At 44.4% G+C, this 25,378-nt stretch overlaps 1 protein-coding gene across 1 annotated transcript in view; it reads right to left on the reverse strand.

Moving 5' to 3' along the window:
- Positions 1-24,764, reverse strand: part of LOC104159511 (tolloid-like protein 2) — a gene marked incomplete at its 5' end in the record, with an annotated part of 37,586 nt that extends 12,822 nt beyond the window's left edge. Inside the window, 10 exons of the mRNA XM_009697440.1 lie at positions 336-531; positions 1,503-1,648; positions 5,604-5,720; positions 8,813-8,915; positions 10,569-10,684; positions 16,024-16,148; positions 21,324-21,429; positions 21,867-22,045; positions 22,481-22,598; positions 24,600-24,764. Of these exons, the coding sequence (XP_009695742.1) occupies positions 336-531; positions 1,503-1,648; positions 5,604-5,720; positions 8,813-8,915; positions 10,569-10,684; positions 16,024-16,148; positions 21,324-21,429; positions 21,867-22,045; positions 22,481-22,598; positions 24,600-24,764 (1,371 nt within the window). The remainder of the gene's footprint in view (positions 1-335; positions 532-1,502; positions 1,649-5,603; positions 5,721-8,812; positions 8,916-10,568; positions 10,685-16,023; positions 16,149-21,323; positions 21,430-21,866; positions 22,046-22,480; positions 22,599-24,599) is intronic.
- Between the last annotated feature and the right edge of the window lie 614 nt (positions 24,765-25,378).

Raw genomic sequence — 25,378 nt, forward strand, 5'->3', positions numbered from 1 at the left:
TTCTGCAGTGCTAGTACCTTCTTTGAAAACATTGATGTCCCTTGGCATGGATAAATGGAGGTCCCGTTCTGTCTAGCTGTGCAAGACAAGGTGTTAGTGCCTGTGCTGGTACTGATCTAGCAGGCTTGCCTTCTGTCTTAATCATGCCTCATCATCAAACCCCACTACACTCTCAAAGCAATTTTTATATAAACTTGATATTGATGGTTGTACAGACAACTCTAACAGCTCTTAACTACAAGTAGATACAATAGTAACTGATCACTTTGGGATAGCAGTAGGTAAAGGGATGAATGGTCCCCAACTTTGACCTTGAGAGGTACTAGATCACATACCTTTAAAGAAATTTGCTGCAAAGCCTGCTTTATTGATGGTTGCATCAGATGCAAACTTCATCCATACTTTATTTGAACTGGATTTGATATCTTCTGGCTTCTCATAGCCACAGAAGTGACCGATCAATGGGCTGTATTCAGTGAGGCCATCTCGGATCTCCAAGTAGTCATAAGAACATGCATCGTGCCATTCAATCTGCAACGGGAAAATGGTGTGCCTGTAGCTCACTAGTACGAGTGATCTGAGTCAGGCTAGCTACCCAGTTAGACTTTGGCCAGAGATTAGCTTCCAAAGGAGCATCCCAAACAACTGGTCACAACTAGGTACTTGCCTCATGGCTGCCATTGAACTCTCCTGCAGCTGAAATTGCATTCAGGCCCAGGCACATCTCAGTTCTACTGCTATTTCATGGCTATCCTCTGGTGAAGCCCAGTCCCTGACTATCTACAAGCTATTTTGCCAGAAGAAGCTGTAAGGAATAGAGCAGAACAACTACAAACAAAAATGTTCAAGGAATAGCTGTGGAGTCACAGCTAGAAGGTAGTGGTGTCAGCCCTTTCCAGGACAAGCACAGTAAGTATACACAAGCCACAGGAGCCTATGGGATAGATGGGATTTATGCACCAACCCAGGTCCTGTCCACTCCTGTCTGTGACTTACACATCAGTAGTCAGAAACAGATGACTGGGCACCTAGCTAAGAGTATAAGACAGTCTATAACCAGTAGGAGAAAACCTTTTCTGAGCTCTTCAAAGCCTGTCTGCCATCTGGGAACATGATTTTTCTTTGGAGAGTCACAAACATCCTGCAATCTGCCAAGCCTCAGTGACACCAACAAGAGTTTTTTGCCTGGATTGTGACCATTCAATTTCATTTGACCAGAGTGAAAATTGAAGGACTCTTGAGTCCCTACTTAACATCATCAACAGTTTTGCAGCCCTTCTAATTCTTTCTGTCTAGAGTAACAGTTTTTGAAAACCCATCATATTTAAAACTTGGCTTCAAAATCTCTGAGCAAACTTTTGGTGAGGAGTAATGATGTTCTGAAGTATTCAAAAGATTATTTTTTTTAAAAAGTATTAGTTACATGACTTTCTTCTTAATTTTTAAAGGATCTACAGAGGCAAAATAATATCCATAATATAATATACAATGACATTTCTCACCTCAAAGGCTTGGAATGTGATTCCTATGTGAAAGCCCTCAGAAACTGTGATCTTCCAGATGCACTCTTTGGAAGGTCTGTAGTCATCTGGGTAATTGGGAGATTGGATCTGGCCAGCATCTTTGTGAATTTCTCCACCGCAAATAGCTTCATAAAACCAAATGGCAAAACCATGAGATTGCAGGATTTTCCTTAGGTAAAGCCTGCTCCATATATAGCTTGCTGCCTCGTTCAAATCTGGATCAATACCACTTGTTACACAAAGGCAACACAAAAGTCATTGAAGTTTTTACAAATCTAACATTTTGTCTTAGTGACAGCGTCTCCTGTCTTGCTGTGCCAACCTCCTGGGACAAAGAATTTTTATGGATTTGTGTGTCTCACACTCCTGGTCACCTTCATAACTAGTAAAACCTGCTACCAGCACTAAGGAACAAGAAAAGTTGGGGGGGGGGGAAACACACCAAAAAAAAAAACCAAAAAACCCCAGTTGCAAATCTAATCCAGCCACAAGATGGCAATATTAACAAGGATGAGTTGAGCTGTTCACCAGGGGACCATCAGGCTGACTGCTGTGCGTGAAAAATTAAGTTTTGTGCTAAATGTGAGTAAGTTTAAAGACCAAGAACAGAAAATTTAATTAAAATCGAGTGTAATACAAAACTAGCAGAGATCTCAAAGACAACAGCAGTTCAGCATAATTATCTGCAAGACTATATAACAAATGAAAGTAAGATCACAAGCTAAAATCTGTGTTATCCCATGATGCATGACACACATATCTACAGAAGGCATATGAATGTTTTGGCTGTCTTTAAAGCCCAGCAAACAAAAACCACTGATGATAAGTACAAGAGAGATGGCACTGTAATGACACATGCCAGACATCAACCATCTTCACCCTTGGGGTCTCCCTGCAAAGCATTGCATTAGCAATTCAGATGTGGGTCTCCCTGTAGAGTCCTGAAAATTGCTTGCATTGGGTAACATTGTCTTGGTTTTGCCTTGTAAGCTGCTAATGTTTAACCGCAACCTAGTTAAAAGCACTGTTTCATTAGTGCACTGCTAACTGCTTTCTTAGAGAATCAGTGCTAAAGCCCCACCAAATAGTTGCACCCAAAATTCAGTTGCAGAGCACAATTCAGATTGTAGTTCAAGTTCATATATTCAGAGCTACAAGTGGTGCTAGAGAGAACCTCTGAGGGACCCTTTAGAGAACTGTTTCCCCCAGCTAACAAAAGAGGACTACAAGAACAGAGAACTGACAATCTTTTTTAGCAGTCAAAAAACTGTCAGCCAGCAAACAGTATTTTCTCTATCCACTGCACTAGTTCACACCGAAAATTCAGCTGAGCGCCAAGTATACTGAAAGAGCCTTACTGCAAAACAGAAACACCTGCTGTAGGGATTGATTCACGGACTCTGGCGCGGCTAAAACTAAAGACCTTTATTGTTTACAAGTTTGTGCTTATATAGATTCACTAGCTGTCCACGCGCTCTAGTTTGTTCATGGATTGGTTAACCCCTGCTGTCCACGCGCCGTGGCTAAGCTTTTAATTGGTGCTGTTAATCAAGACATGCGTCTTCTAGTTTTGGTCTCACAGCTGTACTTCAAAAGGTTTTTATCTTCAGCTCCCTTTCTGCGCTTGCTCCATTACTTGCTTTCTCAGACTATTTCCTTCAAGGCTATGTTGAATTGTTCAAGGTCACTCGCAACACTCCCTGTGAATCCCACAACCTGCTGATAGAGCCTGAGAAGGCAATAATGATTACAAATTTGGGGCTGCCAGCAGTGCTGTAGGGCAAAACCACCAGCATCTTCCCATCTTGAATCGCATGAAAGAAAAGGAACAATACGACTGAACTCTGAAGACACTTTCACTACATTAACTATCATTTAGTATCAAGTAATTCTCCCATCATGTGGCTATGTGCTTCTGCCTCTTTCCTCCCATCTACTGAAAACTTTAGGGCCAAGACCTGGAGGAATTCAAATCCAAAAATCAGTTCTTACCCACAGAGCTCCCAGCAAAGTTCAGATGCACAAGCGTTCACATGCACTCTCACTAAAGCAGAGGACAGAGAAGCAGTACTAAAATCCACTTTGGTATTTTAGTATGCAAGGGAGAAGAGTTCAAAAGAAAAGGAGGAAGTAACAGCAATGCAGAGAGCTTTTAGACAAGAACTGATAGAAAATTAAACATTTAAGGGAAATCCCTCCTGGAAATAAAAATTACCCTTACTGCCTAGACACAGAAGTCACAAAACAGCAGAGAAAGATACCTAACAATGGAGGAAAGAAACAAGCCATTACCAGAGCTTGCATCAGAGGGAAATAGGGATTAAGGAAGATTTTTGGATACTCCCCCATTTCAGCAAATAAACTGTAGAGAGAGATGCAGATAATCTCACTACTTGCTGCTCTGACAAGAGGAGGCTGAGCTAAGAAAAGAACTGTGCAATGGGCCATCACTGTTTCTGTGGTACAAGCTGGCTTCCACCAGTCATACTCTGCTTGCTCTCAGGCTTAGTCATAGATTTCTACCTTTCCAATGGGAAGTTTCTTGCAGGAAGGGGTTACATAAAGAGCCAGAGTCTTGAACAGGCAGGAAAATATGAACAGATGCAGTTTGACCACTAGATGCACATTCCACTTTCATTTGCTCTCCTCAAAAGTCAAGTGAAGCAAGCATTGCTCATATTTACTGACCCTTTAGGGGTCATTTATTAATAAAGAAGAAATACAGAAAATTACCAAGTGAAAAGAAAGTTTTGCAAAGTGACTTTGGCATGTAGCCAATGTAAAAAATTTTTTTCTTTCAATACCATTTAGCAATATGAAGCATGATGCCATATTAGCACACATGATGAAGAACAGAGAAGCTGCTTCCCAAGAACATTCTTCATCTCACTTTTTTTTCTTTTTCTTTTAAAGTTGGAGCAGATATCACTAAGGAATAACCCACTGTAAGAATTAAGCTGATCAGTGTACCAAAGCAATAAGCCAAAATAAAAGTCTACTATAGACACACTAGTTTGATCACTTCTAATTCCAACAAACTACCATAAAAGGGGCTTTACAAACCACTTGGTCCAAGCAACAGCTGCTTCTCAGGAGAGACATTTTAAAAAAAAAAAAAGAAAAAACTAAAAATCAAGCAAGCTACCTCTGTCTCAGGGGCAACAATTCCTGTAGAAAGCAGATATTTCTCCTGTGAAACAGATTTGTTAGCCCCATACTGTTGTGAAATCCTCATATGCTTTATTTGCACTTCCCCAACAGTCCCAGGTTTTCTTCACTGCCCTCTGTGAGTATCATTATTCATGAGTCTATTGGACAGCTGGGCACTGTCATGTTAGTTTCTGTGGCTGCAGAAAGATGATGCATCACCGATACCAACAGAATCAACCTCAATACTGTTGACAACACTGGTGCTTCTAAGAAAATGTCTGTTGCCCAGAGAACAATGAAGGCTTTTAACACATTTTAGAATCATTATTGTAAAAACTAGGCATATACGGAGAAGGGATGTTACTGATTTGTTATCGACTTTGGTAGTATTGCTCCTCCTCTGAAGTGGTTTCAGCATCCCAGTGCTATGCAAGTATCCAAAGTAACTGACCTGCAGAAGATCTGACATGCTAACTTCTAATCTTCTGTAAGTAAAACAGACAAGGGAGAAACTGAAGAACAATCTTTGCATTTGAGGAAAAAACCCACAAGATAAGCTGCATTAAGTGATACAAAATGTATGATCAGAAACAGAACTTTGCCTGTTAAATTACTGGAAGGAACTCTTGCTACACCCAGCATTGCTGCTTGCAGGGGCTGGTTAGGACAAACAGAACCTGGTCTATGAATGGAATCTATTGCTCTCTGCTGCCATCCTGTTGTCCCCCGCAAATGTGATGATCTAGCCAGAAAATCCATGCCTTGTTTGCTGAAACAGCCCACAAAATCTGCCAATTCCCATAAAAACAAGAGCGAGGGCTGTATCTAACCATGCGGTGAAGCAGAACTCCTGCTGATCCCATAAACCCCTGAATCCTGTTCTGGATGCTCTGTACAATGTAACAGACTTCTTCTAGCTAAGGGCTGTACCTTCATAGACCACAAAGAAGCCTTTGCCGAGGATGTTACTGCTGCTCCGAAACTCGATCCACAGCCTGCTGTCCGTGGAGATTACTGGTTCAGGGATCTTGTCACCACAAAATCTACCTAGAAGGCAGGAAAGAGATGATCAAGATCTCCTGGCTGACAGGCAGCATAGCATAACAGGCACCTGTGGCACCAGGAAGCAAAGAGTCTGTGTTTAAAGGAGCTGTGCTTCTGTAAAACACCCTTTCACTCCCACCACTTGTCCTTTTGAATGAGTTTCTGTTCTCCACCCCCCATGAATTCATATTCTCTTCAATTATTAAATCAATAAAGGTTATCTTCAGCTGGGAGCAGAACCAAGTAGTCACAGATGCAGCCTCTATTGTCCTGGTAAATTCAAAAGGGCTCTTGTTTTGATCACATAATTGGGCAAATGAGCTGCAAGGCTGGGAAACCATCCCCTGTCCTTCCAGAGATGTAACGCTAGGGAACGTCTTTTCCACCTGCTAGGCCTCAGAAACTCCTTTGGCATTTTGCACCCAAGAGCAAATTGTCCAAGGCAAACTGAGGGTAGGATGTGGCCATGCTGATGAGAAAATATCCCTTATTTTGTCCTCTGCTCTCACCTCTTCCCAGTTAAACCTCTGCAGTCATTCAATCTCTTTCAACAGAAAGAGACAAAGAGCCTTTTTGCTCCATGGCTCACCTAGCTCTGAGCTCTCTGGTGTGCACCAGCACTTGTAAATACCTGAATCCTGCAACAGAACAGCTGCAGATGGCATCTGCAGCCCAACCAACCTCAACAACCCTAATTTGGTGCTCCTCTACCTGTTCCAGCCAGAAGATCCTCACAGAAACATAGCAAGCACCAAGTATGCACCAAGAGCACTCACTGCAAATGTGTTTTTTCACTTCAGCTGACACCATCAGGGCTGTATACCAAATTCAGCATGGCCTTGGCACCCTGTCCAACTGAATCCCCAGTGGGAATTTGACAGAGGCAGAGAGCAGTTCCTCAGGTTGAATTCAGTCAGGACAGCAGTGATAGGGATCCTGGCCTTGCAACACCAGGCAAAGGCTTCTTTGAACAACCACCACTGGGTAAAAACCTGGTTAATGCCTTATCTGCAAGACAGCACCTCAGTCCCCATTAGCAGGCTGCACTGGTGGTTCCCCACACTGAATAAGGAGATAGATAGTTCAAGGCTTGTTGGCTGGCAGGCAGAGAGGGCTGTTGCTTTTCCTATGTATGGGGGGGCAGAGTAGTTGGCATGAATCCTGTGTGTTAAAAGCCTAAGCGGCCCCTGCTTAATGAGCTGCCCACAGTCAGCTACTGCCACTTTTGGCTCTGCTTGCCCCACCTTCACCACTTGGCAGCCTCAGGAAGGAAGGCTATGACCTTCAATTTGCAGCTATGCCCCTGTGACAGGTCACTCGGTGCAAATCAGAAAGTGAGCTGCAAATTTTGTTTCTCTTCAACGGCAGTTTCACCGCCAACTTTTTTCTCCTACGGAGTCACCCATCCAAATATTATCTCGGACCCTAACTTTACCCGGCTACCCAGTTCTGAGCCCCTGTGCCCCCAGGCTGCCCAGCGCTGTTGGGGCAGCGTGACAGCCCTGCTGTGTACCGATAGCATCTGCCATCTCCACTCCCAAAGGGGATGCTAACAAACAGCATCAGCGCTGCAAAGCTCCTTCCTCTAGGGTCACTGAGCAACTGCCTCCTAGATTTAGACTTGGAGTTTAACAAGGGTGTCAAGGAGAGGAAACACAGATGAGGAACGAGAATGAGCAAACTCCTCAGAGTGTGATAAAGGGCTCATTCATAAAAAGTTATACACCATTTAAAGGCTGGGTTTTCACACAGTTCCCTGGGAAAATATGCAGCACACATATATTTTTTTCTCTCCGCAAGAAGCCTGTGCTTTCACAATTCACACTAATCCCCCTCCCCACCCCCTGCTGAATTGCCGTCTGTCTGCCTCTTCCGAGCTAATTTCATGGGCTCAGCCCCTTGCGGGAGCTGTGGCCACTCATGCAGCAGATGGAAACACTCGCAAGTCCACCTGCACTAGGGGGACAGGGAGGTGCTTGGCTTCTGAAATACCTTTAAATTACACGGCAGAAAAAATAAAGAATGAGGAGCTAAGTTGCAGCTGCTGGAGCAATGTTACCTGATGTATGTGCAGCAGAAAACAGCAATAAATGCTGTCAACCTCAAAACAGGCAGGAAGCAGTAAAACCAGCTGCCAACTCTGCGCTGAAAGGCAGGCCCACAGAAACCTCTGGATAGCAGCGTGGCTTCAGCCTCAGCACCTCACCTGCTACCAGGGCTGGGATGTCCAGCAGTGCCAAGGAGAGCACCCAGACCTCCCTAAGCCTGCTGACCCTGCGCTGACTAGCCCAGGCCTGTGCTGCAGCATCGGGTACAGCACCCCTAACACAGCTGGTGATGCTACACAACCTGATTGCCTCTTTCCTTTCAGGTAGAAGGGGCTGTTTGCAGTGCAGTATTTTACATGTTGGGACACTGAGGTTAAGGGATGGAGTCAGGATCAGAGTCAGTGGCAAAGCAGGTGGGACTCCTGACTGCTCACTCAGGGTGGCAAAAGACTTGCAGTTACAATAGCAGGAGGCAGAGGAACAGGGAGGACACAAAGAAGCTGCACTTCCTTGAGATCTTTGGCAGCAGGAGCAGAGTAGAGCCCTTGCACAGTTTGACATCCTAGGCATGGTCTAGCAAGTTCCCTGCTAGAAGTACAGAGGCTCAAAGTACAGACTATTGTGTATTTGTAAACACAAATACTTGAGAAATAATGGCAGGAGCTTGGTCCAAGAGCTGTATGGCTGCTTCATTCTGACTGCCTGAGAGTTCCACCTCAGTCTTAGGAAAAAGCAATAATAAAACTCCAGAGACCACATTTTTAGTGCCAGCCATGCCCCTGGCTCACTTCCCTCTCTGCCTCACTCCTCAAGCTAGAAAAGGAAGGAATAAAGTCTTTGCTACCAAAGGGAGTGTGGATCATTTGATGTGAATGAAGCACATCGATATCTCTGGATTAATGGATGGCCATTCATGGATGGCCAGTGCACTGGCTGGATGTAGGCTGCTTCCAGGTAAAGGAAGGTTTATTTCTGTTTGTTTCCATCCCCCACACACCTAAGCATCAAGAATACACAAAATGCAATTAAAATGAAACAGCTACTCACCCAGTAACGGAGCCTTCCTCCAGTAGCCATCACGCACCTCCACATAATCATACCAGCAAAGGCGACTTTTAAATAGGTCCATTGACGTGAAGTTTAACATAATCTGAGAGAGTAAACATTTCTCTTTGGGAAGGGAGCTACTTTAAAGAGAAGACCCTACAGACTATGCGCTTCATCTCTGCTACAGTGCTGCCCAAGTGATTATTCAGGAAAAGACAGTTGGACAGTTGGTTGGATTTTTTAATCAGCTTTCCTCAAAACAGAAAGGCTTCTAAGGTATTTTAATGAAACCATGAAAGTACATGACAGCAGACAGCACTTTACTATCCATTCAATTTACAGTCACTGCTCTTCAGTTACTAAAATGCTACTTTAAAAAAGCCCAAATTGGGGTTTTTAATTTTAAAAATTGAATCTTTGGTTTTGATTAATGTGAACATCATAGAGAAAAACATTGCCCCAAAACACAGATGTTTGGGGTCTATACCCTTATATAAACGTCGCTTGTAAGAAATAGCTGATTTTGCTGACAAGTTTCCACATTCTGACAATTACACTCACACCATCACCATGATGCAATTGTGTTCAGCGGCTTCACCGAGCAGAGCTTAGCCTTAAAATTTTATCCCTTTGGTCTCCTTCCTCTGTAACATGGACTACAGGCCTTGCTCTGGGCCTATGGAAGTCACCAATGGGGTGTAATTGCGGGATTTTTGTCCTTGCAAGATTTGACCCATATATTAATTTACATCTATAGTCTGCCACAGAAACTTCATTAAATTAAAACAGATATTCTTCCCCAAAGCCCTGGCTGGATGTGCCAGGCTGAGAGTCAAAGGGAGAATTTACAGTAAGGTTTACACTGCAAAACTCCCAGTGCCATAGTTTCAAATCCTGGACAGTTCTTGGCACCTCTGCCCTGGCGAAGCTCTCCCTGCAGCTAACGGCAGGAGTTCAGCACTGCGTGGGACTGGGCTTGCAGGTGACAGAACTGGGTCCCAGAGCAAGATGGCTGCTGCAAAAGGAGCAAGCTCTGCTCTTCTTTATTTGAGTCTGAGTCTTAAGTGCATCTCAAGGGTGGTCCTCAGCAAAGCCACTCTGCCGAAGAACTCCCAAGCCGGGTTGCACATTCTTGCAGCCTGGTATGGCATGAAAAGCCTGAAGGGCTGGTGTTAGTGGATTAAGGAAAGATTTCATTTCCACAGGAAGATGAATAAAACAAAAGGAGCTGGGAAGAAAGTGGACAGGGTGGGTGATTGATGCGCAGTGGGGCTTGGCGTTTCAAGGCGGGGAGCAGGAGTCCCCTGACAGGGACATTATGCCTGCGTGACAGGGGCAGGACACTGATGTCACTCACGGCTCCTTGGCTCCCTTTGGGACCCCAGCTTGCTGGCACAATTTATCTAACTCATCTGACTGGCACCTGGCTTTGAAAGGTGAGCATGGCCAGAGCTAGTGGGTGGCAGGAAATGTCCGTGCAGGGTTCAGCCTCGAATCGAGAGGAAGGATCCGGGATCAACACACAGCCCAGACCTATGAGGGGGCTCTGCTCCAGCGTTACCTCTTCTCTCCTCAAGATCACGTATTCCTGACCCCATCTCTGGGGGGACAGCGATGGTGCTCAGGAGCCTTTCCAGACTCCACCCCTGCACTCCAGGCATGCAGAGATCTTTCGGCAGCTGCTAACACCATCATCACAGGCAAAACCACACTCAAGGGAAGCGCAGAGTACATCTTGTACTGGTGTGGCACTTACCTTCTCCCCTGGGGTCACCGAGATCCTCCAGACACAGTGGGAATAGGAGGGATAGCCATTTGGAAAGCCAGGGGCTGAGAAATTCCCTGTTGAGTCCTGCAAGGTCTCTCCACAAGCTGCGGGAGAGGGGGGAATAAAACAGCAACAAGGAGTGACTCTCTGAAAGATACCAGGGTCTACCAGAATGTTTGCACATGGCTGCTGTGTGCAGGTTGGTGGCTGGTACTCTAAGGATGTTCATTCATGGTACTGGCCAAAGGTCATTGACCACCTGAGACCTTGCCAAAGAGGTGATGTAAAATTTGTCAGAATTCCCAGGATAGAAGATGATCAGTGCAAGGACACAGGGGAAACAGCTTTTAAAGAGGCACCCTTCTTCCTTCATCTTTCTTCCACATGCCAGCTCTTTCAGGCTTCAACCCTACTGAGGAATATCTCATCCACTAATCAAATGCAAAATATTAACCCCACCCCACCTCGTAACCCCAAGACTGCTGCCAGCATATCTGTTTTCCTTTCATTACAAGCTGCTCAATGAAGTTCTCCTTAGTTACCATTGTTAAGTGTCTTTGGGGGGGGGTTAAAAAATCCTAACAAAAGCAGGGCAAGCCCCACTGCCCTCATGCTTCAGCTGTCCAGCACCTACCCTGCTGTCACACTGTGCAGGATAAAATGTGAGCACTGCAGCTCACTCTGCTCTCCACCTTCCCGTTTTCGTGGCAGTTGATGAAATGTAGATCCCAGAGCAACTTTTGGCAAACAAGTAACACGCACACACATATGCTCCTTTAGGGAACCTCAGCTTCCAACGTCTGGGAAAGCTGTGACTACTGTAGCTCCTGCTCTCTGAGCCAGGAAGACTGAGCTGAAACAACGAGTGACCATCTACATCTGCAGAGCAGACAGGCTAGGTGGGAGGATCACAAATATCAAAACTCCCATTTTCTTCAGAGTGCTTACTAGACACATGCACATACCTATTGCAACGAGCAGGGACCTTGGCTTGCCTGCTTTCCAGTTGTTTTTCCAATTTCATAACCTGTTGATATTATAAAGCTGCCCTTGACCTGCAACTTGGTTTCCTCAGTGATGGTAAGGCAGCTCTCAAAAATCCCTCGTTAAGCAGCAGTGCTTTGAAAGATCTGACAAGGCTGAACATCTGGCTCCCTTTCTTATGGAAATGCCAGGGGATGTTCCTCTGCCTGATGCTATCACACACTCACTAATTTTTCAGCCATTATTACATTTAGATGGGTGGATTGGAAGTTGGAGGTGAAAAGAGACTGGTCCCATTCAAAATATTTAATGTCTTCAAAAAGGGGAGAGGGAGTCACCTAGGCCAGAATTTCTTAATTTCTCTGAAATAGTTTGATCCACAGCTTGACACATCAGACTAAATGAACAATAGGCGGGGACACAAAAAGGGGGTTTGCCCAACCAAACAGCTTGTAGGGGTGCTCTGGAAGGTGGAGTCACTCCTAGGAACAAGTTGCTCATATTTGGAAGGCACAGGTCAGTATAGGATCTGGTAAAGTGATTCCTGTCAGGAAAGCCAAAGGTATTTTAAACTACTAGAAAAAAGCACCACTGAGCAAAACAGGCAGGTAAATGCACACATCTGTCCCAGAGGAATGAAGAATATAAATGAAAGGTCAATACTTCTACATTGCTCCTTCCTTCTCAAGCAGTTCTGAGCCCTGAGAACTCCCCTTATACACTTATGAACTCTACCATTATGCAACTACACAGAGCATTGCACAGCAAGTTTTAGTTTCAAGTCTGCAGAAGTGATGCTGCCTGTATTCTTCAGGTGGGCAGAGAGAGATGCTTGTAAAAGGTGATGGTCTGCATGAACTGGAGAAGAAATCTCGACTTCTATTTGCAGAATAAATATACTTTCTTCCTTTCTACCTCTTGCAAAGATGCCTTGCCTTGTTATCTTGTCAGAATCTGTTAGGATAATTCCAGCTCCCAGGATGCTCCTAGGACTTCAACCAAGAAATGCATGCTGCCCCAGCAGATAAACATCTCAAAGAAGCTGAGTCCCAGCCATACTTATTCTGAGGACAGTAAAGCCATTCTTCAGCTGATCCTCTGGCATCACCACTGGTCAATGCATAGTCTGGAGTGGTCACCACCTTAGGATGCCTCTAGGAATGCCAACATCTGACAAGGTGTCCCAGTAAAGGGGGGATTCCAATCCATAATTCACCAAGATAAATTAATGTTCTTTTTCTCTGCTCAAAAATCTATTTAAACAAATATGAAATGATAAAAGAGAGCTCTAAATCACTGGGAACACATACTACATGACATAATGACACAGGACAAAGAGGATTACGACCCTCAGCTGAACTACAGTGAAGGTTTCCGACAGCCCAGACTTAATTCTCCTAAGTGTAATTACACGGTTCCTGGCAAGACTGTGTAAATATGAAACAGCTACTAACATATCCACTACCAAACACTACTCTGCTAAAATATCATGAAAGGAGACCTAGCTAACTATCCCAACCTTGCAGAGGAAACTCTCCAGACACGCTGGGAGAGGCTGGCCTTTCAGCACTGAGGAGAGCAATTGCTTGCATGTGCAGGGGGAAGCCCCATAATAATGAGCAATGCATATTTGTATGCAGATCACAATCTCTTGCACAGCACATCAAAAAGCAATACAACTCTACTCCACTTAGTAGCAAAGAAGCCAACAGGTCCAAAAAGACTAGTGTTCAGTACTTCTGGGATCCAAGAAACTGAACTGAGGTGGTTTTCGCCGACAGTAAAGAGGCTGTTGCACATGTAAGCACCTAAAAAGGAACAGAGGCGTAAAAGCAAAGTAGAAAAGGTGAATGCTTCAGAAGTCATTTGTAAATGAAGTAGTTGAGTGACAGGCACTTACTGCTCATCAGCTGGTTACTAGTACACTACATCCTTTTGAAAATGCACAGACAATTGGATGGGATGACATAATGCAGGACCATTCTCAATCTATAGTTTAACCATCCCTGCACAGATAGCACAGCCACACAGGCCTGCTTCCTTTAGCACAGCACAAGAGAGCAGGATGTGCTGTTTTGAAGTCTTTTGTAGCGACTATACTCATCAAACCCTGGACCATGGGGGGATTTTCTCAGGCATTCTCAGATGCAGACTCTCATTCTAAAAGGTAAACCATCTGCCATTCAGCTTCTGGATTACATTGTTGCATTTTACCTAAAAATCCTCAGCTTGACTACTGAACAAAGTTATCCTCAACCTAAAGTCCCATTCAGACCCTGCTTGAACATGCAACTGAAGTCCTTTGGTTTTGAACTCCTATACTTTGCATTTTGCAGAGGAAGAGAACTTTTCAAGATACAGATTTAAATGGCAGCTGAAGATGTTAAAGTTATTAAATATACTGCACCTCTTCTCTTCAAATGCAACCTGCGTATAAATTTTGATGAAAAAAAAAAAAAAACAAACCAAAACAATAGGTATTTAAAGAAAATTTGTTTAGTATGCTTAAAGCTCTAATCATTCTGCTGCCAAATATGTTCTGAACTGCAATAATCTCTGCTAAAGCTTTGTGGAAAAAAAACCTAAAAAGTAGAAAAGTTCTACTTTGCAAGTGGAAAACTTGAGACTCAGAAGGGTCCTCACTTTAAAGAAAGTTGCTTTGTAGCTTTTAGTTTGACTTCAACCTCAGGCCAAAGCAGCTTTTCAGCTTACTTCGAGAAATCTGAATCTGCAGTCAATGCTTCCAGCTATGGGAATGAAAAGCCTGCTTAGATTAAGTGTGACTCAATCAAAAAACATGGTGCAAGACATCCCTAATTTTTTTTGAGTATTCAAACAAACCAATCCCTAAAGTAATCCATGAGATAGTTTTCCAAGAACTACATCTTGTTCAACCAAAAGCAAATTAGAGAAAATTATGAGTCATAAAAAGAAAAAAGTTAATTAGAACTAGGACACCTATACTACTCACTATAAGCTAAGCAGTGATCCCCAAACCTCACAGATCCTGAAGTCCTTAGAATTTATTCTAGACCGTTATGAATCCATACTCTCTGACCTGTAGCTGGATACAGAGAAGCAGCAGATTTGCACACCAGCTATCAACCATTTCCCATGGCCTCATGACCGGTTCACAGAACAGTGCCAGCCAGCTACTCGTTTAAGATGCAGCTGTATACTGGTAAAACTTAGCCCTCCTCCTCACCTTCTCCCCTTTCTCTGTGATAGGCTTATTCCAAGAGAATTAATCACATATGATCATATTAGGTTTATGATCACTCAAAGCCACTCTCAACTGGACCAATATGCTAGCCAGACCAACTCATTTAGATAAAATCCTGGGACATGCTCGCAAAAGTCTTTTTTTCTCTCCTTGCATTACTATGAACGTTACAGAGTCACTCTGCGAAATTAGGGCAACTTTCTCATTCTCCAATGTCTTCTCATGGACGTTTCATTACCTGCAGAAATTCAACAGAGCTTGTTAAACTTTCTACCCTCAAGCATCACACCTCCCATGCTCTCTCCCATCTCAGTTGCTGCACTCCATGCCATAGGCACCAGACTGGCTGCCATCTTTGCTTGAAGCCTCTCTTTATATCCTCACATTCAACCTGTCCTTAAGTCCAGCAGATTGCTTCTTTGAAATCTGTTTTTCTCTATTAACCCATTCAGCTGAAACTGTTGCATAAACTTCCATTGTCTTCACTTTAAAAGGATCCTTTTGTTCTGATGCGTAAATTCAGTCTCCCAATCATATCTGTGACCCCAATGCTCTTTTTGCCAATCTTTTCAGAGCCCACATAAAGCAGGACCCAAACTATTGTTCTTTAATATGTCGCACATACGTAGATGGGTTCTCTATCAAAGTTGTTCCCAGACTATCAACCCGTTGGCAGCAGAAAGAGGGATACAGCCCTCCCCTGAACAGCCCAAAGCACCGGCTTCCAGCACCCGGTTGCTTCACAAATCAGCACCTTTGAGCTTTTTTCCATGTTACTTCCCAAGCCTCAGTGCAACACACCATAAGCACAGAGCTACACTTACAGTTTCCTTAAGGCTCATCTCTGGGACAACAAGTATATAAATAACTCAACAGAAGTTTGATGGTTGGTGTGTAGAGACCCCAGCCTACCAGATAACCCTCTGCCACTTTTCTAACTCCTAGTCCACACTCTGTCCATGGTCTTTTACATCGATTTCATTTCCTATGAACAGAGCCTACACTGGACCAACCTGAAGCCCTAAACTAAACAGGAATACTGGCAAAGTACTAATAGGAGGCACATGTTAGTCAAGTTCAGTTCTCCCACAGCTCCAGCCTGAAGCATTTGATGACCTACATTTCCTGAGTCTCTTTCATCAAAGGGATTGTTAAGGTGCTCTTGAACTCCAATGCCTTCCAGATAAAACACACGTCTACAATAAAGCTGGAGCCATCTCCACAAGCCATATTTACCTGGACATTTGTACAACTTCCTCGCCTGAGCGATGTCTCCCTGACTGAGGCGAATACGCTGACCAATAGTTGGCCGGACCCCGTTATCATCACGACGGGGAAGGATGGTGTCGAGGAAAACCCCTCTAAAGGGAAGAACAGAGAGACACAGAGCAGTAAACACGATGCACAGAAACTCATCCTGGCAGGCCTCCCACACCACGCCCTTGACCACATATCCCATGCTAACAAGCAAGAGTAATGCAGGTTGTGATAACCGCATGTCTTGAGGTGGCTTTCTTGCTATAGCAGATAGCTACAGGAAAGTCTGCCAAGCCAGTAAATTCCTCTTTTGATATATCAAGATTGCTGCTGACTCTGAGTACAGACACATTCCTTTCCATAAATCAGAAAAGGCAATGAAATATTCTTGCAGAAGGTTCACGGTACATCTGGGTCAGCAGGAGCACAGATTGGACACTTAATACAAAGGAGCAGAGGGAAGGGTGGTCTGTTCAGTAGCAGATGAGGTTGGGCAGGCAGTGACTGTGGTTGCCACAGACAAGAGAAAAAGATCGAGTGCACTACCTTCATTCTGCACAAGTTTCCAAGCTAATAACTCCACTTGTCTCCATCTCTTTTTCCTCACTACTATTTCTTTCATGTGGTAATTCATACTCAGGAGCTTTTTACTGCATTTCTGATCTCAGTCCAGTAAAGGATTTAAGCTCAGGCCTCAATTTCATGAAAATGCGAAGTCTGTGCATCCAAGCAAGAGCTTGCATGAAAGAGAGGCCCCAAGGCAGCATTAGGGGACTGCAGGGTTAAAGTGGTAGGGAGGAATCAGAAACCTGAACACCAGGTTGGTAAAGTCCAAGCTCTTGTGGCCAGGCTGTCCAGTCCACAGGAACCATTTTCACTGCACCTCTGAATGTCAAACAGGCTTGGAGGTGCCAAGGCTAACAGCGAGCTTGAAATTTCAGCATCAGCGTAGCGAGGCAGACTTCTCTTTCTGAAGGACAAGATACAACCATCCATAGAGTCCAATGGGAAATCAGGGCAGAAGCAATAATTTTAGTGCTGCCTAGCCCTGATACAAGAGTCTTCAAGTATGGGTTAAGCTCTAAGTATACAAGTAAATCTGTTCATTGGGTTACTCGGCTGCACAATAGCCTTGGGAAGGGGTTTGAGAGGGTTTTTTTTTTTGCATTGGTTTAATTTTAAATAAATACTGCAAGCAGAGTATTTAGATCACAGCTGTCCAGAGTTGCAGTCAGTATTTTTTAACAGAATGGTATTTTCTGTTCAACATATTTTATGTGGGAAAATTCTTTTGTAAATAATCGAACTGAAGAAAGAAATAGAGGTGGAAGGAATTTAACCTGTTTTAAAAACTAGAATCAACTCTTGCACGGGGGATGTTGGTTTTTTTCAGTGGTAGGAAAATTCCTGATCACACCAAAATCAGTGCTTACAAGCTCTGAGGTGAGCCCATCAAATTTTGATTGACAAATTCAGGCTGGCATTCTACATGCCAGCTGCATGCCTCGGGATGAATTTATTTAAGTTTACGTACGGGAAATAAATCTTCCAATTCCAGAAACACCACAAGCAGAGAAACAGGTCGGTTTGCTCACAGTAAGTTTTCAAGCCTCCTCAGGAGTTCACAAAAGAACTTGGCATTTGGCAGGGACATACTTCTGTGGCCAGTGAGATGCTTTCTGCAGATCTCCAGGCTCAATCAAGGAAGAATGACAAAGTTTAATAAAGAAACCACCACTTGCACACGCAAACTTTTGATTCTTTTCCCATTCCAGCCCTCATAACTCCACACTCTCAGCCCCCACCCTTCTGCACATAGCATACACCTAGGGTATTGCTCACACAATGCAAACAGCCCACAGCTTCAAATTTTCTTCCAGAAGCTTGTACCTCAGGTTGGGGCAGTAAAATTTATGGTTTTACTTTTTCCTTCAACTGAATTTTCTACTCCCTTCACATGCATCCCTGAACATGAGCCCAAATTAAGAGGCAATAAGTCCAGCTCCTCTCATTTTACAATCAAAGGAACTGAGAACAGAGAAGAGTTTTTCTGGCCTAAACCACATAGGTCCCAGCAGTCCCATGCTGTCCACCCAAACCCCATCTGCCTAACAACACTTAAGACGTTAAGCTGCACATTTGGTGAGTGTCTCCAAGAGCACTGACACTTTGGCTCACAAACTAATGAACACCAAGCAGACATTACTAAACAGAGCAGCTCAGAAACTCTAACACCAGAACCATTCTTGAATAAGATACCTAACCTCTCCTCCCAGAGGGAGGAAAAGAACCCAGGTATCCTGGATGCTCCATTCTCCTGCTGTCCAAGCGTGGGCAGAACACACATTAGCTGCCCAATGCCGCAGTAAGTCAAGCACAACAACCCACCATTGCTACCAGCTAAGAACAATGGAGTCTGAGAAGAGATACTCTCAAGAGTCATTAGCATTTGCATAGTACCCTGAATGTGTAAAGTGTCGTGCAAACATTATGAAATTGTCATCTGATCTCGAGAAATGCTGAACATTCACCATCCCACCTGAGGGCAATAGATATAAGTGCTTAAAGACCACTCAAGGAAGCAGATATTCAGGGCAGGTTAAGCACTCAGCTGCAGGCAGCTACATTTTGTCCCAGCTCTGTATTTATATCCCCATGTGCAGAAGAAAGAAAATATAACTCTATTTCACACCATAAAACCCGTGGAGGATGTGTATATGTCTCGTGCAGGATTAGGATGGTGTGTTGTAAATACATCAGGAAGATTCCCCTTGACATGCAGGCAGTGCTACCTGCATCCTGATTCGAACATGAGCTTTGCAGAGGTCATGTTTTGTAACTCCAGGCTGTGCTGCTATGTCTACTAGCAAGAGGCTTAGTGAATTAAGATAACCCTCTATTTGCTTAGGGCTCTGTGGAGGTTTAAACTTTCTTATTGCTAAGCTGCCATTTATGGGTCTTGACAGTCATGAAAGAAATTGTTTAATGAGACAGAAGTATTCAATTTAGTTTGCTGACATGTCTGTAAGGAATGCACCAGGAAATAAAAGCCTGCAAAGCACTCTGCAAAACAAGCAACTTTCTGACATATACAAGAACAGAAATTCCCATAGTAAAATCTTGTTACTGCTGCATTACAGTCTCTTGTGCCACACTCCTATTCCTACTAGTTACAGACACAAATGAGAAAAATGTTTTGCTGTGAACTAAAAATGAGGAGTGACTCCCTCAGCAATTTTCAAAAGCACCACTGGAAACAATTGCCACTGCTAGGACTCATTGTGTCTCAGAAAAACTGTCCCTTTCTGTCTTAGGTAGAAAGTTTAGACCAGGATTTGCATTTGATCATAGCAAACACCATATGATTTGCTATCATCAATATTCACAGGAGTTAAAAACAATAAGGTTGTGCTAAGTGCCACCTAAGAGGTGCTTCAAGACCATAAGTCGCAGACATGGCTCTGTGTCCTTCAACTCCTCCTCACTCACACACCCCATCTCCACTGGTGGGGTGCTCATACCATCTCTTTCCTATGTGGACTTTCTGGTGTCTGCTAACATATTAACACACCCACTACAGCCCTGCCCTTGCAGGGTCATGCAGGGGCTCTCTCCCAATTCCTAGCCACTGATCTTAATGAAACTTGCTGGAACTTAGTATCTTCATGGGCTCTATGTCAATTTGGGTTGCAATTGGCCAGCACTCGCAAAACTCAGTAAGGTGGGAAGGAGACATCCATACACTTACAAGTGTCTACTCACTGGTCAAAGTAAGCATCGTACCCTTATGGGAGCAGATGTCAAGACAGGTCTTGGTAAAGTAAAAGCCTGTTCCCAGCATTGCCTATTTACAGTGAGAGCACAATCAGCCCACAGAGGCACTTAGTGCTCAGTTCAATTACTGCACAAAGACTGCTGCTGGGGTGAGGGTGGGTCACAGAGACAAAGGGCTTAAAGAAAACAGACTTAAAAATCCTATTAAGCACCAATTTAAATTTAGAAGGACTTTTGCCATTTTTATCCCTTTTTGGCCCAGCAGTGTTCTGAAGGACCCTGGTTTTCAAGAGACGCAGACTCAAAGGCATCCACAATATAAATGGCAGTAATAACTTAATCCTGCTTTTGTGCAAGACAATTCTAACCATTTAGAGTCTAGCAAATGCTGGAAGGGTTGAGCAGATGCCTTAAGGGAAGAAAAATTGTTTGCTTTGGGTATCTGATCCAAAAAAAAATATCTCTGAAGGCTGCAAAGCACCCTTGCCCAGCCACCATCTCCTCCTGCCAGAAGCAGCAGCATTTCAACAAGTTTGATAGTTTTCCCCTGGTTGATGTGAAGCTTCAGAAACAAAAGCACAAAAAACCAGGCTTGGCACTTCCATACAATGGGGGAGTAAGAAAATTAAAAAAACCCTAGAGACACCTTTAATTTTCGCAAAAAAAAAAAAAAAGGTGCTCGAGAGTGTGAATAGTTGTGCTCTGCCTCCCATCCCCTTTACTCATGGTATGTAGTGATAGAAAGCTCTTAGGAAGGAGCAATAGTGGGATCTACGGAAAAAACTTCAAATAATGCAGCAAAATGAAGCTCGTCACCCAGTAACTCTCATTCCAAATCTAGGATATAAATAACTATGTTCATTCCGTCTCTCTATCCAGGAGAGCTGGAGCCCCAGAAAATGGGCTCCATCTGCAGGGATGAGATGGGAGTCAAGGGCAAACAGCCTACACAGAAATTGGTCAGTTAGCTGGGACAGGAACAGGACTGAAAAAATCTCCGTGAAGAAGCAAGTCACACAGAATCACTGAGCTGCAGAGGCCACGATTTAAAGCACATCCATAAATGCTTAAAAAAATACCCAAGTAATTAAAGATCACATTTAAATTCTCCCTTGGCAAAGCTGCTAGGGACTCTGAAGGCAATATCAGGACTCCAAAGCATGAGCTGGACAACCAAGAGATTCAAAGTTGGTTTTAGCATTATCTTCCATGCACATTGGCAGATACAAACACACATACATACATTCTGCCTGGGGAGGTTGCAAAACATGTTAACATGGCTTTGGAAGGTCTCTGAGATGATCAGCACTGGGTGAATATAGTGGGGAGGGGAAAACGGGAGTCCACCATACTTTTCTTCACTCACCTTGCTTTTTCAAACATTTTTCAAGCTTTGCAATGCAGCAGAGCTCACTGCAACTGCCACATATCTCTGCAACAGATCATAGGTCTCTAATTACAGCTACTAAAAATAGTCCTAAGGACATGTAAACTTGAATTATCACCTGGAGAATGTGTTCCTAGCATAGTGCATGATGCTGTCGAAGTCATAGGTCTCTCCCAGTGAGTTCACTTCCCCAGCTTCCATCTTTAAAAAGTTGTACTCCTGACCTGTGATGTCAAACACAAAGGGAAAAAGGGTTCGGTGAGGCTTTGAGCAACCTGGTGTAGTGGAAGGTGTCCCTGCCCATGGCAGAGGGGTTGGAACTAGATGGTCTTTAAAGGTCTCTTACAACCAAATCATTCTATGATTCTACAAAAAACAAACTGTTTCAAATAAACAAACAAACAAACGCACCAACGCCAAAAAGCCTTCCACCTCTGGGAGCCTAGAATGAAAGGGATATAATCCTACATTCCAACAATTCCAGCTGGACATCCAAAATCTCTATTCACTCAACTATTTTGACCCTTATTCTAGGCAAGGACTAGCAATATTTCTTCTTCTCCATCCCAGCTCACAGATCACTAGGGTTTTCTACAAGCCCAGCAAGAAAGGTTTCCACCCACCCAAAAGCCAAGTGGAATAACCTGAAGTGCTATCTTACCTTGCTGTATGTTCTCTCTGATGATCGTGACATGCTGGTCCCTGTCAGGCCGTGTGTGCTCATGCCAGAAACCCACCACATGACCCAGCTCATGAGCCACAATACCAAACTTGTCACAGTTCTTTCCAATGGATATAGCCTGAGGGCCCCCTCCTCGGCGACCTACATATGAGCAACATCTGGAAAAAAACCCACAAACTCATGCAGCACATCAGTGAAATAAGGAAGTCTGAGACATAGGAACAGAGGATGGCATCTGGCAGGGTCCAGGACAGGCCAGCAGTTGCATACACTGTATGTACTCGCATGTATGTATGTGTGTGTGTATGTATGTATGTATAAAGAAAGCACATAAGTGCATGTCTATAAAAATGCATCTATACACTTAAGTGTTATCCCAGGAAAAGGAATCCAGAAAGGCTTACCACTTTCTTCTGGGCAAATACTAAATTATCCTGGCAATCCTTACTGGAAGTGACTAGATGCATCTCCGTTACAGATTCGCCCATGTAGCTATCGGTCTATTCTGACCAGAGCTAAACTTAAAAAACTGTTTGTCAATGAAAGGGATGTTTGCAGCACAGATAGTTGTAAGCACTATGTGTATCACTTACCCACATGTTCTGTACGTGAACACAATGAAACTCTCTTCATCAGTTCTCTCTACAAACGTCACACAAGTGTGTTTCTCCCAGTGCCTCATCGCTTGCTTAAAGATAGCTCTTTGGGTTCCTGAAAAAGAAATCCAAGAAAAGCAAACAGTGAAGGCCTGGCTTTCAGGAAAATCTCTAATGGACTTCATCTGGATAGGGGAACAGTCAGTATTTCCAACAGTCAATCTTATACCTGTAGACACCTCTAGGAATCTAGGACCCACTTCCAACTATAGCACTAACTTACTGTACCATCCTTTTCTCTTTTTATCCTTGATGAATTAATTGCTCTAATTAAACAGGTTGCAAACTTGGTTAAGCACATCAATATTTCTGCATATGAAAAATGTCACCTCACTAGGTAGAGGTCATTCTAGCAGAGCTGCTGGGTGTTCTGATCTGCGAACCAGCTACTCAGTGGGGTGTCAAATTTGCTCTCATGATGCAATATAGCATGACCACACGCATCTTTCAAGACCCAGGGATCTCATGAGTGCTACAGATGCTCCTCAAAACTAAGGCAAAGCTGTTGTCATCTAGTTTATCTTTAAAATTAGAAGCAAAAATTAGGAGCTATAGGCAGTCTCAGGGCAGTATAAGAAGGTGTAGAGATACACAGCTGCACTGTGCTTGAACTGAGGAACAGCTCAGGACTTGAACAGAGGTATTACGCCTGTCTCACACAAGCAGGAAGACAGGCCACAGAATGCTCCCTCCCCAGGGAGCAGAGCACCTCCAGCAGTCACTCAGCAGCATCCAGAACAGTCACACAGACAGCTGGGAAGTGATGCCCCAGACCAGTACACAGCCTCAGGAGGCTTCCCTACAGTACTGCCTTTCCACTATAGCCTCCAGTACACACAGGGCTGCAGAGCAAGCAGCCACTCTCAAGAGCGACTAGAGAGTGGAGAAAGGTCAGAAGTACATCAGAAAGGCACAAGGAATACAGAGAGAAGCTCCAGGGTGGGATTAAGCTGAGGCAAAACACCAAGCTGAATGCAAGAGAGAACTGTGCTATGGTAAGAGCTGCCTCTCACACAGTCATGTAAATGGAAGGATTGTGTTACCTACTCTGGACTGGTTAGGGCAGTCGGACACATGTAACACAGAGAAGGTTCTCCCATCAGACCCTGAGGGATGGGGACGGCTGTTCTCTGTTAAATGGGGGGGACCGCTGTGGCTAGCAGGCTACTCAATGTCCTGCCAGGTTGCATGAGCCTCTCCCTTTGTAGGAGATGAACAGGCCCTTCCACTGGCACTTCACAGACTCCTGGCAGCAGTGTGGGCTCCGGGACAAAGTACATCATGGGAGCCCAAGGGAATCAGGTCTGCTGGATCTAAGTGGATGCAGCCTGGGGGGACAGGAAGGAGCTGGCTCCAGTGAGGCACAGAGCATTTGTTATCCATGAGTCAAGGAAACCAATCCCATGGGCAGCCCCTGAGCCACAGAGGGGTGCCATCAGAGCAAGTTGTCTGTCTGCTTTGCATGAGAGACTTGCAAGAGATCTGCTGCACCCCAAGAGACATTTTAATCTGGACAGTGCCCAGGAGATGCTATAAAGATCCTAAAAGAGATACTTTGAAGAGCTCCTCATCCACCATGGGACACAGCTCACTGTTCTTCTCCCTCACACACCTACACAAGACCCTGAAGTTTGGTGCCCAGAAAACAAAATGCAAGGGGAAAGTTCTCCAAGTGGGGATTCAGAAAGCAACACAGGTACTTCTGCTCCTGCTCTTCCACCAGAAGAGAGGATCCCTTTCTGGAAACACAGAGGGTGAGCACAGCTCACAGGTGCTGAGCACAGCTCACACGTGCTGGCCCCTGAAGCAATCAAGAAAAGTGACCGAGTCACCCAATTATTTTTTGGGCTCCAAGAGAAGAACTATCTCACTACACACTTCAGCCTCAGGCTTCCACAGTGCACAATTCCTTGTGCAACCACATGCCCACCCTGCCTCAGGAGAGAGGCTCCCGGGGACCTGAGTTATTAGTGGGAAAACTCTGCTCCCGAGATCTCCCGCACTTTTTAAGACACTCAGCCCTGAGCAAACAGGGAGCAATGTTTTCACCACTGACCAGTGAAATTTCCTCCGATCACATAGGGGATGACCCCCCCCGGCCAAATCCTCTCAGCCCTGGATGTGGTTGCCCTGCGCACTCTGGGAGAGGAGTGTGTATCCATCCCATCTTTATATTCCTTCCTCTTCGGTCTCCTCGCAAGTGTTGTGTTCTGACTGCCATCTGCAAGACAGAGTGGCAACACTGTTTAAATCCTCTTTAGTTCCGCATGCAGCCCTCAGGTAATACCCTGGAGCTTCAGAAAAAGAAAAACAGAAAAGGTAAGATGTTAATCCAAACCAGAAGCCATAGCCAGATTTGCCAGCGATTTGTTTGGGATTTAGAGACAGTTAATCTGTAGCAATCTGGCCCTTCTTGTCTTAGAGCCTCCATACACATTATGCCAAACCTTTTCTCCCAGAAAGGTGTAAAGGGACACCACCACGCCACCACCCGTCTCTAGCCACCCACTCCCTCCAACAGAAACTTCATAGATGGGGACACAATATTTAAACAAGGGGAACAGGAGGAGGGGGTTCAAACAAGCCCGATGTCACTGTATATTCTCAACCTGCTAATCCAGATCTGCAGAGAAAGTTTGTTCTATCGGGGCTAACTTCACAACAGCAACAACTACTAATTCGAGTTGGCCTTGGAAGAAGAGGACAGGCCCCTTAGACTGAAACCTATACTCAAGGCTAAGAAGTATTACATAAAAGTGTTTTAAGGCAGTCAGGGGGGTGGAAGGAATGAACTTCAGACCCTCGCTCCTGCTTCACCAGGTCCAGCCCTTCCTG

Source organism: Cariama cristata, unplaced genomic scaffold (genome assembly GCF_000690535.1).
Source record: "Cariama cristata isolate BGI_N322 unplaced genomic scaffold, ASM69053v1 scaffold18453, whole genome shotgun sequence".
In the NCBI taxonomy this organism is placed as follows: Eukaryota; Metazoa; Chordata; class Aves; order Cariamiformes; family Cariamidae; genus Cariama; species Cariama cristata.